We start from the raw sequence: 13,659 nt of genomic DNA on the forward strand, positions 1-13,659 counted from the left end.
AAACACTCAGGTGACTTGAAGTTCCACTCTGAGACCCCCAATTTAGCCAACTATCAAAATTGTCCGATATGCATGTGTGATACATCAGTGGAAAGCTTAAAATCTCAATTTTCTGGGGGAAGAAAAATTGTTGAACAGAAGGCATTTTTAAAAAAAAGTTTTTTAAACAGCAAAACCCTGAGAGAGCACACGAGAACAGAATTACAGACACCATGACTTTAGGGAGATATTATCACGTACTTACCTTGTTTCGATCCAAAACCGCATGTAGCATGTATCACTGAGTGTCAAGACACAGCTGTGAATGGCCAAAGCTGGATTTTTGGGGGGGATTTTATGCGTGAAATGTGGTAATATAACAAGGGTCGCGATGCAGAAATCGCAGATATCAAGAAGTGGTCGAGATTTTCTTTTTCATATATTTACCCTTTTAAACTTTTTTTTTTTCCAATTTTTCTTTGTTTGGATCGATTATTTATCATCCAACATATCGGAGAAAATGCGACAGTAACAAAAAAAATTACAATTAAGCGATAGTAATGAGGTATATATCCGTGACTTTTTTACAGACGCCATTTTTTTCATTGTGACATAATTTGTTTAAAAGTTTAAAATATGTGAATGAATGATTTTTTAAAGTCGTTTTTTTTTTTTTTTTTTATTGAAATATGACACATCAATTAAATATTCTAAGCTAAAAACAAAGGACATTTTGAATAATAAATATAATTAATTACCTTCGTTTTATGGCTGGGTTGAAACAAAAGCAGTTGCCCGACGTCTGCAAATGGGGGTTTTCAGGGTAAAACGAACAAATTAAAAATAGTTCGGGGGCTTAATGCGCCATGAATCTGCTATGGCAGCATATAGACATGTTCTATCAAAAACAACAGTTCTTTTGGCTTAAAATACAGCAGTTTATTTTAAAGAGGGTTGCAAGAGCAGAAACTGCTTTTTCAGTCTTGTCTGTGTTTTCCGCCATATCTTTTCATGGGACAACACTAACAAAATGACACTTTGACACAATAAAAAATTGGTCTGTGCGCAGCTTATACTAGTATAATAGAGTTAATTCATTCACTAGTATAAGCTGCAAAAGCTACTTTTCATTGTGTCAAAGTGCCATTTTGTCAGTGTTGTTCCATGAAAAGATATACTTAAATATCTGCAGAAATGCGATGGGTGTACTCACTTTTGTGACACACTATATTATTAGCCGGCCAGTCTCATATGGCGTTTTCTTTGCCGCTCTGCCCTGAAGGCCAGCATCCTGGAGGCGTCTCTTCACTGTAGCCGTTCACACTTGGGTTTCGCGGGTACTTTTAATGAAGCTGCCAGATGAGGACCTATGAGCAGTCTATTCCTCAAACTGAAGACTCTAATGTACTTGTCTTCTTGCTCAGTTGTGCAGCGGAGCCTCCCACTTCTCTTCCTAGTCTGGTTAGAGCCTGTTTGTAGGAAATCATCAATTTATCTTACGGAATAGCCTTCATTTCTAGACTGTCGAGTTTCACATGAAAGTTCTCTTTTTCGGGCCATTTTGAGAGTTTAATTGAACCCACTAATGTGATGCGCTAGTTACTCAACTAGCTCAAAGGAAGGTCAGTTTTACAGCTTCTCTAACCTGCTACACTGTTTTCAACAGTGGCAATGTAATTGCACAAGGGTTTCCTAATCATTGATTATGCTTCTAACGCAATTAGCAAAAACACTGTACCATTAGATCACTGGAGTGATGTTTGCTGGAAATTACCTTCACACAACTATGTAGATATTGCATTAAAAACTGAACAATTACAGCTAGAATATTCATTTACCACACTAATAATTAATTTGTATCTGATTAGTTTAATGTTATCTTCATTGAAAAAAGCGGTGCTTTTCTTTCAAAAGTGGGGAAATCTCTAAGCGACCCCAAACTTTTGAACGGTAGTGTACATTAAATGACCATAAAGGGTTAAGTTAAGAAGTGGGTATAATTGATGTTGCAGATACTTGAGGCTATGGATCATGCAAGCTGTGTGGTCAAATCTAGCACTAATGTGAGTAAAACTGTCGACAACATAAATCAAATACAGGCAGTGTTTTAATAAATCCGTCAAAACTTAAAAGCAAAATAGAAAATGCCTACAATTGCTTTACAGAACAGCTAACAGTTACAGACAATCTAAAAAGATGACAGATAGTACAAATACGTTCATGGAAATAAGGTGGCACAAAGTATTTAAATATGCAAAATGCACATTTCTTAGACCACTTATAATGGAGAAAACAATGTTTAAACACAAAAAATGACCGGCAGCCGGTGTGTGACAACAGTGACTTCAGTCAGGGCTCGCGCGTGCAGCTGATTCACTCCAAACAGGAATGGTAGGTAAGAAAATAGGCACAGTCTTTATAGGTTCTGTGCATGTGCAATCTGTGTCTGTGGTTCTCCTTTCGTTTTCTGAGACCTGGGCGAGGCTCGCTTCACTTCCTTTGTCCATTAAAGATTGTTTCTCCAATAGTCGTGCCAGTACTACAGTGGATAGCAAATACATGATGAGATGATGAGTAGACGGGACAGTCTGAGCAAGGGCATAGGTTTGCATAGACTGTAGGGACATAGGACTTTACAACTTTTCAGGATGCTCAAATTGTCCCCACCAACTTTTACGCAACCTTATTTGCAATATATAATTAGTTCATTAGATAGGTCGTTTAGATTGTCTTCCCATATGTTGTAAGGATAGAATTGACCCTACCATTATTGTTATTTTCATTATGTTCACACTTACATTTACCCCTTTTCACTTGCTGAATGTGCCAGTGCATTTATTTACTGTAAGTAATGTAAAAAGACATCAGTGTTGTGGAGGTGGGCGAAACACCACTAACTTTGCTACCGAAAGTTCGACCTGCTTCAGAGTTAGCATAATATTAAACTGTGTGAACTTGATAGCCTACAAAACTACTGCGGTCAGGCCAGCCTCGACAAGGAACAACGAAGTCAAGTTAGCCGTCCCTCATTTGGATCATTGTTTGTATTTTGTGCATTACGGTACTGCAACGCGCTTCAGAGTGCAAGTACCTTTAAAAACAAAAAAAGAACGGGGAGCTATCCAACAACTGGTCCACTTCAGGGGGACACTGACATGAACATATACTGACTTGAAAAATAAATCTATGAAATGAAATCACACATCAGAATTTCATGAGAGTATTTTAGTTTGAGTCTTGGGGTAGTCTAGTATTCTTCAGATGTAGGTCGGTCCTTGGATATCTCAAAAATTTTTTCATAAATTTTTTTCCCAAATCACTTTCATATTACAATACTTTAGTTTGAGTCCAGGGGTGCTCCAGTGTCCCTCAGAAGTGGACCCATTCTCGGGTAGCTTCCTGTTATTTTTAATAAAGTGACTTGCTCTTCAAAATGTTTCTTTTGTAGTTTTTGAAAACAAAGGTTTGAATCGAACATTGTATCACCTGAACCATTACACATGAAAGTATAAGTCAGTACAGATTTATTTTGCATTGATCATTTAGCCTTTCAATTAATTACGTTCATATTCATGAGAATGTAGCCCTGACCCCCGTTCAATAATCTGTTTGGTCTTATTAATGTCCCGTCCCCAGCAAAAAGTGTACATACAGGCATAGGCGGATCTACTATTCAGGCGAAGTAGACGATCGCCTTAGGCCCCCAACCAGTAGGGGGCCCCCATCCAGCTGTCCTTGCCCCAACGAGCAACGGCTTGGGCCACCAGAGCCAGCAGCACCCCCAACTATTCGTCATGTATAATTATGTCAGCATGCCAAACAAACAAATAAAAAAAACAAAAAAGAAAGTCATTTGAATGCTCAATTTATATTATCTCTCCCCCACCATTACCCCCCCCCCCCCCCCCACATACACACACACGCACTACAATGGACTGTTCCACGACGACGGACTGAGTGTCAGTCGCTTAGCTTCATTTAGCGGCGTTTAGCATCGCTTAGCTCCGCTTAGCTGTTCTTTAGCTTCACTTAGCTCTCCCGAGGTTTTCACGCCACTAAGATCGCTATTTTTACAGTTGACTTGCTACTTTGCACGTCGGCTATCGTTTATTTCGAACACATGAGCGAACGTGCTCTCCATTAGAGCCAAAGTGCAGTGAGGGAGAAGTTGAGAACAGGCCTTTAATGCCTCTTTTAACTTTCTTCCTCTTCTTCACACCGAACATAAAATACACGACAGCACTCCCTGTGGCGAAACAATGTAGTACAGTTCCAATCAGTCATACAATAACACTCAACAGCTGGTAAACAGCAAAAGCACGTCATGTTTGTCATATAAATAATGATTTCTGGAGTTAATCCCACATACTTCAGAATTAATATTATAATATGTTGAGTAAATACTACATAATACAGATTCTGCACTAAGAATAGCTTTCAAATGACACTCTTCATGACAAATATGATTGGCAAGGAATAATTATTATAATTATTATACTACTATTATATATAGTAGTATACTATAATAATATTGCTAAAAAAAAAATTAAAGATTTGGTATGAATAATTTTGGAAAGGCAAAGTCAGTGCTCTGAATCTGTTTACTTTCCATTCTTTTGCACTAGTAAATGCTATCAGCATTTAACCTCGTTGTTTATTTGTGATCAATTATTGTTATTTACATGATTATTTGTACTTTAATAAAGAATTTAAGTGTTCCAAAATAGATTTGTGAATTAATAAGAGTCAACAAAAATTTCATTGCTCAATTAGTAAAAAAAAGAAAATTATTAGATTAGTCGGTTAATCGTAAAACTAGTCGGCTGACTAATCAGGAGAAAATTTGTCGTTTAGGACAGCCCTAGTGTACAAGAACATATTTCCTCCACACCCTTCTCACCTTTTTAACCCCTGACCCATGAATAGGCCCCTGGATATGTTTGCCTTAGGCACCAAAATTGCCAAGTCCGCCCCGCATACAGGTTATGCTGTTCTATCTCCACCATTGACCAAATCTACACCGTTGAATGGAAGATACATTTGATGCCTAGCCATAGTACTGGCAATTAAAAATGTCTGACAACAGTTATTTTGCCTATTTTCTGGTAAATATTGACAATTGTTTTTCTCCACTGTTACACATCGTAAAAAATAAATTGAGTCTTTTCACTTTGTTAAAAAAAGATTTTTTCTGCTGTGATGCACACAATGTGTTTTTACATTTTATACATTTTTAAAAACTAATTATCCAGCATCTATCATCTTTCATTTATACAAATTTGCATCACAGGGGCTTTAGCTTCCCAGTCAAAATGGATTAGACTTCTGTAGCCGTCAATGGCAGGCAATTAGTTAATTTATTAAAATAACATTAAAGCAGATATACCGGTAGTAAGAAGACACCTGACTATGCCTAGTTGGGCTGAAACCTCTTTGGAACACAATTTTGTGTTGACATGTCTTATCCTCTCACTTCCAAGCGAGTTCAGCCATGCACCCCACATTCTCAGCTATGTGGACACTAAGGTGCGATTCCGCCAAAGAGATGGTTCCTTGCTGTACACCAGTGTACCACCTTATGCCGTGCTCCTACATGAATACAGCAGCTCAGCGCGCTGGGAGGATGCACTTCGCCTCTGCCGCTTTGCGAAGGTAAGATGTTTAATGCAAAAACGTCACATTTAGTTCTTTTGGCATCTGACATGCCCTACACGCTAAGGTTCAGACACAGTTGCACTTCCTATGGTTTGTGTAGCACTCAAGCATGCATTCATCTTTCAACAAGTAGGAAATGAAAAGGTAGAGACAGGTTTATTGCCCAGACCAGCAGGCTTTAATTAGACTTCAATTAGCCTGGTGACACCATTTGCCACATTTAGCCCCGCTAGGGCTCACTCATAAATGCACATAGCCGTATGGATTCTACACAGGCCGGGACTTTTTATTTGATTTGATTTTTTTTAGCTTGCCCCATGACACATAACCACAACTTAAGAGAACTTGGTTTCTCGTTTTTAAGAGTAGGAATTGGACAAAGGATATGTCGAGAGGTTTTCAATGCTTTTCCCGCAGCTTTACTTCTGGTAAGAGTTTTGTTGCTCAGTGGTTTTTCCCAGAATCGCGTTTGTTGGAAAGAGTTCACCTCCGAGGTTGATGCACAGCGTGTTTGGATGCACACACAAACACACACCAAAGTCACACATACGTGATTGGTTTGATTTGTGTGACCTCAGGCTTGCGATGACAGTGTTGTGTTCCGGCCGGCGGTTTCGCGTTAGAGTCGTTTGTCGTGGTAATAGACAGTGATTAAAGAGAGGAATACACAGCGGTGACTTTGGCCAGTGATGGGCTCCATTTTTAATGAGAGTGGCTGTAAAGACTAAAGTGGTGACGCATTTGTTTACTCTCGTAAGTGTTGCATGAAGAGAATGTCTGCTTGTTTGACATGTGTTTCACCGGCTTCTCGCATGGCGGCAATGAGGCCCTTTTGGGATATGAGACACTTATTCATACATCTGTAATGGTGTGTGTAATACAGTAGAACATACCAAGTTAGATGGCCTGAAGGTTTTAGATGGTTTACGACATTTTTTTAGTGGTATTTTATCTCCTTCGCTCTCCCGCCTCCCGCTCTTGGGCAGTTAAACAAATAAGAGATGAAAGAATGCTCGCTTTGGTGTTCATTTAGCACTTCCAGTTGACATTGACTGTCCTGATCGGTTAAAGGAAATTAGCATAGATGACACTCATTTACAAAGCTGTATCAGTTTTACTAATTGTATTGTCAAAAGCTAAACTTATACGTAGCACTTGATGACGACGTGTTCTTGTCACGCTTCCTTGTCCGTGTAGGAACAGTCTTTATGGGCATGTCTGGCTGCCATGGCGATTGCCAACAGAGAGCTGACCACTGCGGAGATGGCCTACGCTGCTATTAGAGAGGTAAGCGCATCCGTTAATGGATCTGTCAATGGAGCGCTTTTTGAGCCACTCGGGAATGAATACACGGTGGGCGAGCTGCGGGAGGATGTTTATCTTCTTCTTTCTTCCTCACCATCCTGTTTCTCATTCACCTCCCAGTTACCACGAGTGCATTACATTAACTTTATCAAGCAACAGCCATCCAAGGAGTCATCTTTGGCCCACTTGTTGCTGTTCAGCGGGCAGGTCCAAGAGGCTGAAGCCACTCTATTACAAGCTGGACTCATCTACCAGGCCATTCAAGTCAACATTGATTTGTTCAATTGGGACAGGTAGAGTAGTTTCATGGTGCTTGTAGGCCCGTTTACAGTGCTGGCCAAAAGTATTGGCACCCCTGCAATTCTGTCAGATAATGCTCAATTTCTCCCAAAAATGATTGCAATTGCAAATGCTTTGGTAGCTGAAACGAATACTCGAGTAACTCGAGTTTAAAAACTGATCCGAGTAATTTTATACACCTGGAGGAATCGTTTAATTTTGCCAGCTCTAAGCATCACGTTTTGCCCGGACTACTTTTAATGCAGGACTACGCGCTGACATCACGTGCGTAGAGGAAGAAGCAAAAAAAAAAAAAAAAAAAAACCTTACTGCAGCCGACAGCCGCTACAAACTACGCCGTCGTTGCTAAAAACTACACCCACATGATGCTAGTGTTGTAGCAGGTAGTGTCCGATGCGTCTCATAGATATAGCATACATTTAGGACTAGATACAAATACAGACTCGGCCGCGTCTCAGCAGTGTTAGCAAACAGCCGCCATCTTTAAGCAGTAGACTTCTCAGCGCTAATAAATATAACGTTACCGCCACTCGCTCACGTAACGTTAGCCCTTTGGAGGGCGAGGTTTCTATTGATTTTGACCACTGTCGATGCATGGCTAACATGTCTTACATACAGGCTTTATTTAATCTGTAAAAACACAGCGATGTAGAGTGATAAATATAAATTAAAACATAGTTAAGCTAACTGTCAGTTTTAGCTCAGTAGTCATTGCTGAATTAAACACCAAGTAGCACTGGTCCCTAATGTGCTCCAATACAGCAGGTATTTATTGTGAACACTGCAAAAACTCAAAATCCTATCAGCACTTACAGTTTAGACTAACTTAAAACTTAACTAGAACTTTAAAATAGCTTCACACAAATGGAAATTCAATTGAAACACGTGGGGAAAACACGTAGCTTTCAAGTGATGTGTGTTATCAAGCGTAATTACATTTTTAGGTAAGAAATATGTTTCTTTTTTTAATAAGATCTAGAAGTTTTTTGAGTGAAAGCTGCATTTTTTTTTTCTAGTCACATCTGAGATGCAATTGTTAGCTGTTTTCAACAATGTACATCAAAAATAAAGACATTGATTGACTGAAAATGGTTCAATATTGGATTAAATGTCTTTTTTTCTCATGTTTATTTATAATTGCTCTTTACCAAAAAAAAAAAAAAAAGTTTTATCCGATTACTCTATTAATCGATAGAATTTTCAGTCGATTACTCGATTACTAAAATATTCAATAGCTGCAGCCCTTTATTTATTTTGCTTGCAATGAAAAAACACAAAAGGGATTGGGGAAAAAAATATATTTTACACAAAACTCCAAAAATGGGCAGGACAAATGTATTGGCACCGTATTGGAACAGCACTTGTTACTTACCCGTGGCACATAACAGATGGTAGCAATGACTAAATCACACGTGCAGCCACTTAAAATGGGTTAAAGTTGACTCAACCTTTGTCCTGTGTCCTTATGTATACAATGTTGAGGATGGAGAAAAGAAAGAAGAAAAGAGAAAAGAAAAGAAAAAAAAAGAAAAGAAAGATGACTGTCTGAGGACTTCAGAAGCAAAATTGTGAGGAAGCATGGGCAATCTCAAGGCTACAAGTCCATCTCCAAAGACCTGTGTCTACCCTGTGCAGTGTCATCAATAAGTGTAAAGCCCACGGTACTGTGGCTAACCTCCGTAGATGTGGACGGAAAAGAAAAATTGACGGGAGATTTTAACGAAAGATTCTGCGGATGGTGGATAAAGAACCTCGACTAACATCCAAACAAGTTCAAGCTGTCCTGCAGTCCAAGGGTACAACAGTTTCAACCCCGTACTATCAGTCGGCGTCTGAATGAAAAGGGACTCTATGGTAGGATACCCAGGAGGACCCCACTTCTGACCCAGAGACATGAAAAAGCTAGGCTGAGTTCGCCAAAACTTAACCTGAGAAAGACAAAAACGTTTTGTAAGAATGTTTTGTGGTCAGATGAGACAAAAGTAGAGCTTTTTGGGAAAGGGCATCAACATAGTTTACAGGGGGGAAAAAGAGGCCTTCAACGAAAAGAACACTGTCTCCACAGTCAAACATGACGGAGGTTCCCTGATGTTTCGGGGTTGCTTTGCTGCCTCTGGCACAAGACTGCTTGACCGTGTGCATGGCATAATGAAGTCTGAAGAATTGCCAACACATTTTGCCGCATAATGTAGGGGCCAGTATGAGAAAGCTAGGTCTCCCTCAGAGGTCATGGGTCTTCCAGCCGTACAATGACCGAAAAAAACACTTCAAAAAGCACTAGCAAATGGTTTGAAAGAAAGCACTGGAGACTTCTGAAGTGGCCAGCAATAATTCCAGACCTGAATCCCATAGAACACCTGTGGAGACATCTGAAAATGGCAGTTTGGAGAAGGCACCCTTCAAATCTCAGAGACCTGGAGCAGTTGGCCAAAGAAGGTCAAAAATTCCAGCGGAGCATTGTAAGAAACTCATTGATGGATACTGGAAGCGGTTGTTCGCAGTTATTTTGTCTTATAGGTTGTGCTACCAAGTATTAGGCTGACGGTACCAATACTTTTGTCCAGCCCATTTTTGGAGTTTTGTGTAAAATGATAATGATTTCATTTTTTTTCTATCTCTTTTGTGTTTTTTCATTGCAAGCAAAATAAATGAAGATATTACTACCACAGCATTTGTTGTTGCAATCATTTTCTGGGAGAAATTGAGCACTATCTGACAAAATTGCAGGGGTGCCAATACTTTTGGCCAGCACTCTATGTGTGTGTGTGTGAGTAACTGAATGCATGTGACTTGTTGAGCATCCAATGTGGACAGAATTATTTTATTTTCAGGGCGCTTGAGCTGGCAGTCAAGCACAAGACCCACGTAGACACTGTGCTCGCCTATAGGGAGAAGTTCCTGCAGACATTTAACAGGAAGGAGACCAATAAGAGGTTCCTGCAGTACGCTAAAGGGGTAAGCTAAACAGGCTTGTATTAATTGATTTGGGCAGCAATTACTTGCAGTTTAAATGTGGTGTTTTTCTAACAGTCTACCATTGTTTACAAGTTTTTCACCCACAATTTACACATCCAATCTGATCAAACACTGGCCTTAATCAGTTCCATACTGTCCATATAACTCAGGAAATGGGCTTTTCATGATGTTTCTGTCTGTATTTCTTTCAGGTAGAGGTGGATTGGGAAAAAATCCAAGCCAAGATCGAAATGGAGTTGTCCAAAGAGAGAGAGAAAGCTGCTAACGTGTCTGTCAGGAATGTCCTGGCCCAGCGGCGTTAATGTGAATAGGACTCTTCAGATTCCCTCGCGTGCATCTTTAGGCACCTGCTCCACAGTCAATCTAATAAAAGCAAGAACCCCATTCTTTTTTAATAATGCCTAATACAAGATGGCCCAAACACTATCTATTGTTAAGGTATTCAAGAAAACTTGATATGAATGGGAACAATTATGGTTTTTCAGCATCATTTTGAATTGATTTTACATGTTATACAGTGCCCCGGAAAGTAGACATTTGAAACATTTCCACAGCAAAAACACCATTGTGGCCTTCCTCTCATAACATGTCAAATATTTCAGATTCACTAACGATATTGGACAGCCTTTGTAGTCTGTAAGTAATGCTTGTGAAGTTGTGATTTGTTTATATGTAGTATGTTTTTACAGTTTGTTTAAAAAATGATGCATTCTGCAAAACAAAAAAACAAGGATGAATGAATAAAACTGATAGTCCTTCTTTAAGTTGTCACATTCTTGTATTTCCTTCCCATATTTTGTTGTAACTTATCAATAATAATCCTTTTAAGACATTTCAATTGTTTTAACTTGTTAAAATGCATACTTTCACTTTTAGCTGAATTGCATTTGAAGAAACAAATTTAAAGATGTCATGAACATTTAACTTCAGTAGTGTATTGAAGTTAATATTACCCTCATTCATAACTGGTTTGAAGGAACTACATGATATTCCCCACTGAATTTTTGTGTTTAAAGAATTTTCTTTTTTTATTTTGTCTCCATATTACACATTTATCTAAGGGGAAAAAAGACTCATAACTCTGCCCTTGTTCTGCCAGGGGGGAGATGTCAGTTTTATATGACCCTTAGTTAAAATTTCATTTGACGACTTGAGAGCCCTCACATCGTCCTGAATGCGAGACAGTCGCTAAGCATTTGTAGCTCTTTACGCCTCGTAAAATGACCGCCACTTTTGCGGGGGTCACTCCCCTATCATCTGGCTCTTAAGTGGGTTCTAAACATGGATTTGTGCATCTAAGTGCTAACCCCATCCACCCACAGATTTCTCTCTGGCAGAGCAAGGCCATCAGTCATGGTCAGCCAGTGTTGGATTACATGAGGCACTGCAATCACACACTGCGCTGCACGGCTTCGAAAAAGAAACCCGTCTGGTCTCTCTAATTGGGAAATGTTCTTGAAGGAGAAATAAGTTGTTTTTCTATGCACGACTCACTTTAAGTAAATGACATTCTCCTGCTTTTTTAATCCACATAAACAGGACATTAATCTTGGAGCTGTGATGTATGTGATGTCAAGAGCGGTTTTTGGATTGTTGCAAAAAGGTCACCTCATATTTCATTAGGCAGCAATGCCTGCAGAATGAATGATGGTGCCTGGCCCTCCTCCTCTTTCTGTCTTCCTGGATAAGACACAAGAGACTTTTAAAAGTTTGTGTTGGCAGATGTCAGTTTTAAGTGAAATCGAAGTTGATCCATTCCTGAGCGGGGCGTTCTTTTAAATACAATTTGGTACTTAAAAGGGCCGCAGCATAAGGACTCATAAATATGATGCTGGACTGCTGCACAACTTGTGGTTGTCTTCGATACAGATTAATCCTCATGTCATTTAATTACATAACTCAGGTTCTCGTCTAAAAACAATAGGCGATTCTAGTGTATTTTATTGTCAACATTCGGTGTTGAAATTGCACTTAAGAGTAAAATTATAAGAAAACTAACAGGATATTGTCTCAATGAGTGTGGTTTCCATTAGACAGAGTTTCGAGATGTCCTTGGGCTGGGCTGTTGCCCTCCCGAGCCGTCCAGGACATCCAGTCTGAGGTCTCCAGCCCCCGTCCCGGCCGCCCTGCATCTGCCCGGACCGCTCGTCTCGTTTTCGGCCAGCAAGTTGTCGTCGGAGCGGTCCCGATGCATCTCTTGCATGCTCTCCTCGTACGTGGGCAAATATTTGACCTCGTCGTAGGTTGGCAGGTTGGGTGAGGCAAAGTCAACCGGATTGCACTCGGGATAGCGGTCCAGCAGGGAGTCCTGGGAGGCGGACGTGTGGCCGTGGAAAAGCGAGGGCTCCTCCCCGCGCTCCTCGTGCGGGTGTCGGCGCGGTCGCGGGCACACGATCCGCTGGATGAAGTAGCCCATAGCGAAGAGCAGCAACAGGATGAGGATGCCGGACAACTTCCGCGTGAACCAACCCACGTTGTCGAAGAAGACGTGGATCGGGAGCTTGCAGCAGCGAACCGTCGAACCTCCTCCACCGCCGCCACCGTTATTGCTCCCGTTCCCGATGACAATGGGCGGGCAGCACTGTTGGCCATCGGCGCAATGGACCTCCCCGCAGCTCCGCAGGGCTTGACACACGGAGAAGAGGCACGCCGAGAAAAGGGTGCCGGTGCTTCCGCCGCCTCCGCCCCACAGACGGGGCATCGTTGCCGGATGTTCTGTTCGGCAGCGTTAAAGGCAGGTGTTCCTCTCGTAACCGTGTGTTCTAGTCCGACTCTCACTGCAGCGAAGCGCGGGGCAGCAGGTGCACCCAGCCTCCCTCTTCATCCTTTCCACCCTCCTCTTCCTCCTCCCCGGAAGACGTCGGTGATTGGAGTGGATCATTGAGGGAGAATCATGAATTTCTGATGCTGTGATCACGTCCACGTCCCAACGCAAATACACATCCGTGCCAAGCCATTCAACTTAACAATGGAGCCAAGTCGCTGTGAACAAGCTATTGTAGTTGATTCTTTTCTGTATCATTTTTCCCGGACGACGTATTTTACTTTGTGATTTGAGGCTTCTAGTCAAAATAGGTTGTTTATCCATTGCTTTTTCAAACTCAGCGAATGACAGCACAATGTAAGCTTAAATAAAATATCCTTTGTTAATTCTCTCAGGGGAAATTTAGGTATTCCATTTAAGGAAAAAATATTAGCTACTCATAAAAATATTATATTAGTTTAAATAAAAAATATATACATTGTAAAAGAGGTGGCAAAGTGGTTAAAACATCCGTCTCACAGTTCTGAGATCAAGGGTTCAATCCCGAGCTCTGTCCTTCATGCGTGGAGTTTGCATGTTCTCTGCGTGGGTACTCCGGTTTCCCCCCCACATCCCAAAAACATGCATGTTAGGCTCATCCAAGGGCGTAGATTTGCATAGGGACACAACACTACCAACTG

General features: G+C 40.8%; 2 protein-coding genes across 3 annotated transcripts in view; one reads left to right on the top strand and one right to left on the bottom strand.

Moving 5' to 3' along the window:
* The window catches only part of ift80 (intraflagellar transport 80 homolog (Chlamydomonas)), a 67,804-nt gene extending 56,817 nt beyond the window's left edge, over window positions 1–10,987 (top strand). Inside the window, exons 17-21 of one of the 2 annotated variants that reach the window (XM_057838307.1) lie at window positions 5,460–5,631; window positions 6,832–6,921; window positions 7,060–7,232; window positions 10,071–10,194; window positions 10,407–10,987. In XM_057838307.1, the coding sequence (XP_057694290.1) occupies window positions 5,460–5,631; window positions 6,832–6,921; window positions 7,060–7,232; window positions 10,071–10,194; window positions 10,407–10,517 (670 nt within the window). In that variant the 3' untranslated portion in view covers window positions 10,518–10,987. The remainder of the gene's footprint in view (window positions 1–5,459; window positions 5,632–6,831; window positions 6,922–7,059; window positions 7,233–10,070; window positions 10,195–10,406) is intronic. The other variant, XM_057838308.1, reaches the window with a different exon arrangement.
* LOC130917183 (uncharacterized membrane protein C3orf80 homolog) lies at window positions 9,994–13,053 on the bottom strand. The gene has a single exon (XM_057838310.1). The coding sequence runs from the start codon at window positions 12,914–12,916 to the stop codon at window positions 12,245–12,247; it is 672 nt and encodes a 223-aa protein (XP_057694293.1). The 5' UTR covers window positions 12,917–13,053; the 3' UTR covers window positions 9,994–12,244.
* Window positions 13,054–13,659: the final 606 nt, after the last annotated feature.

This window comes from Corythoichthys intestinalis, chromosome 6 (genome assembly GCF_030265065.1).
Source record: "Corythoichthys intestinalis isolate RoL2023-P3 chromosome 6, ASM3026506v1, whole genome shotgun sequence".
NCBI classification, from domain to species: Eukaryota; Metazoa; Chordata; class Actinopteri; order Syngnathiformes; family Syngnathidae; genus Corythoichthys; species Corythoichthys intestinalis.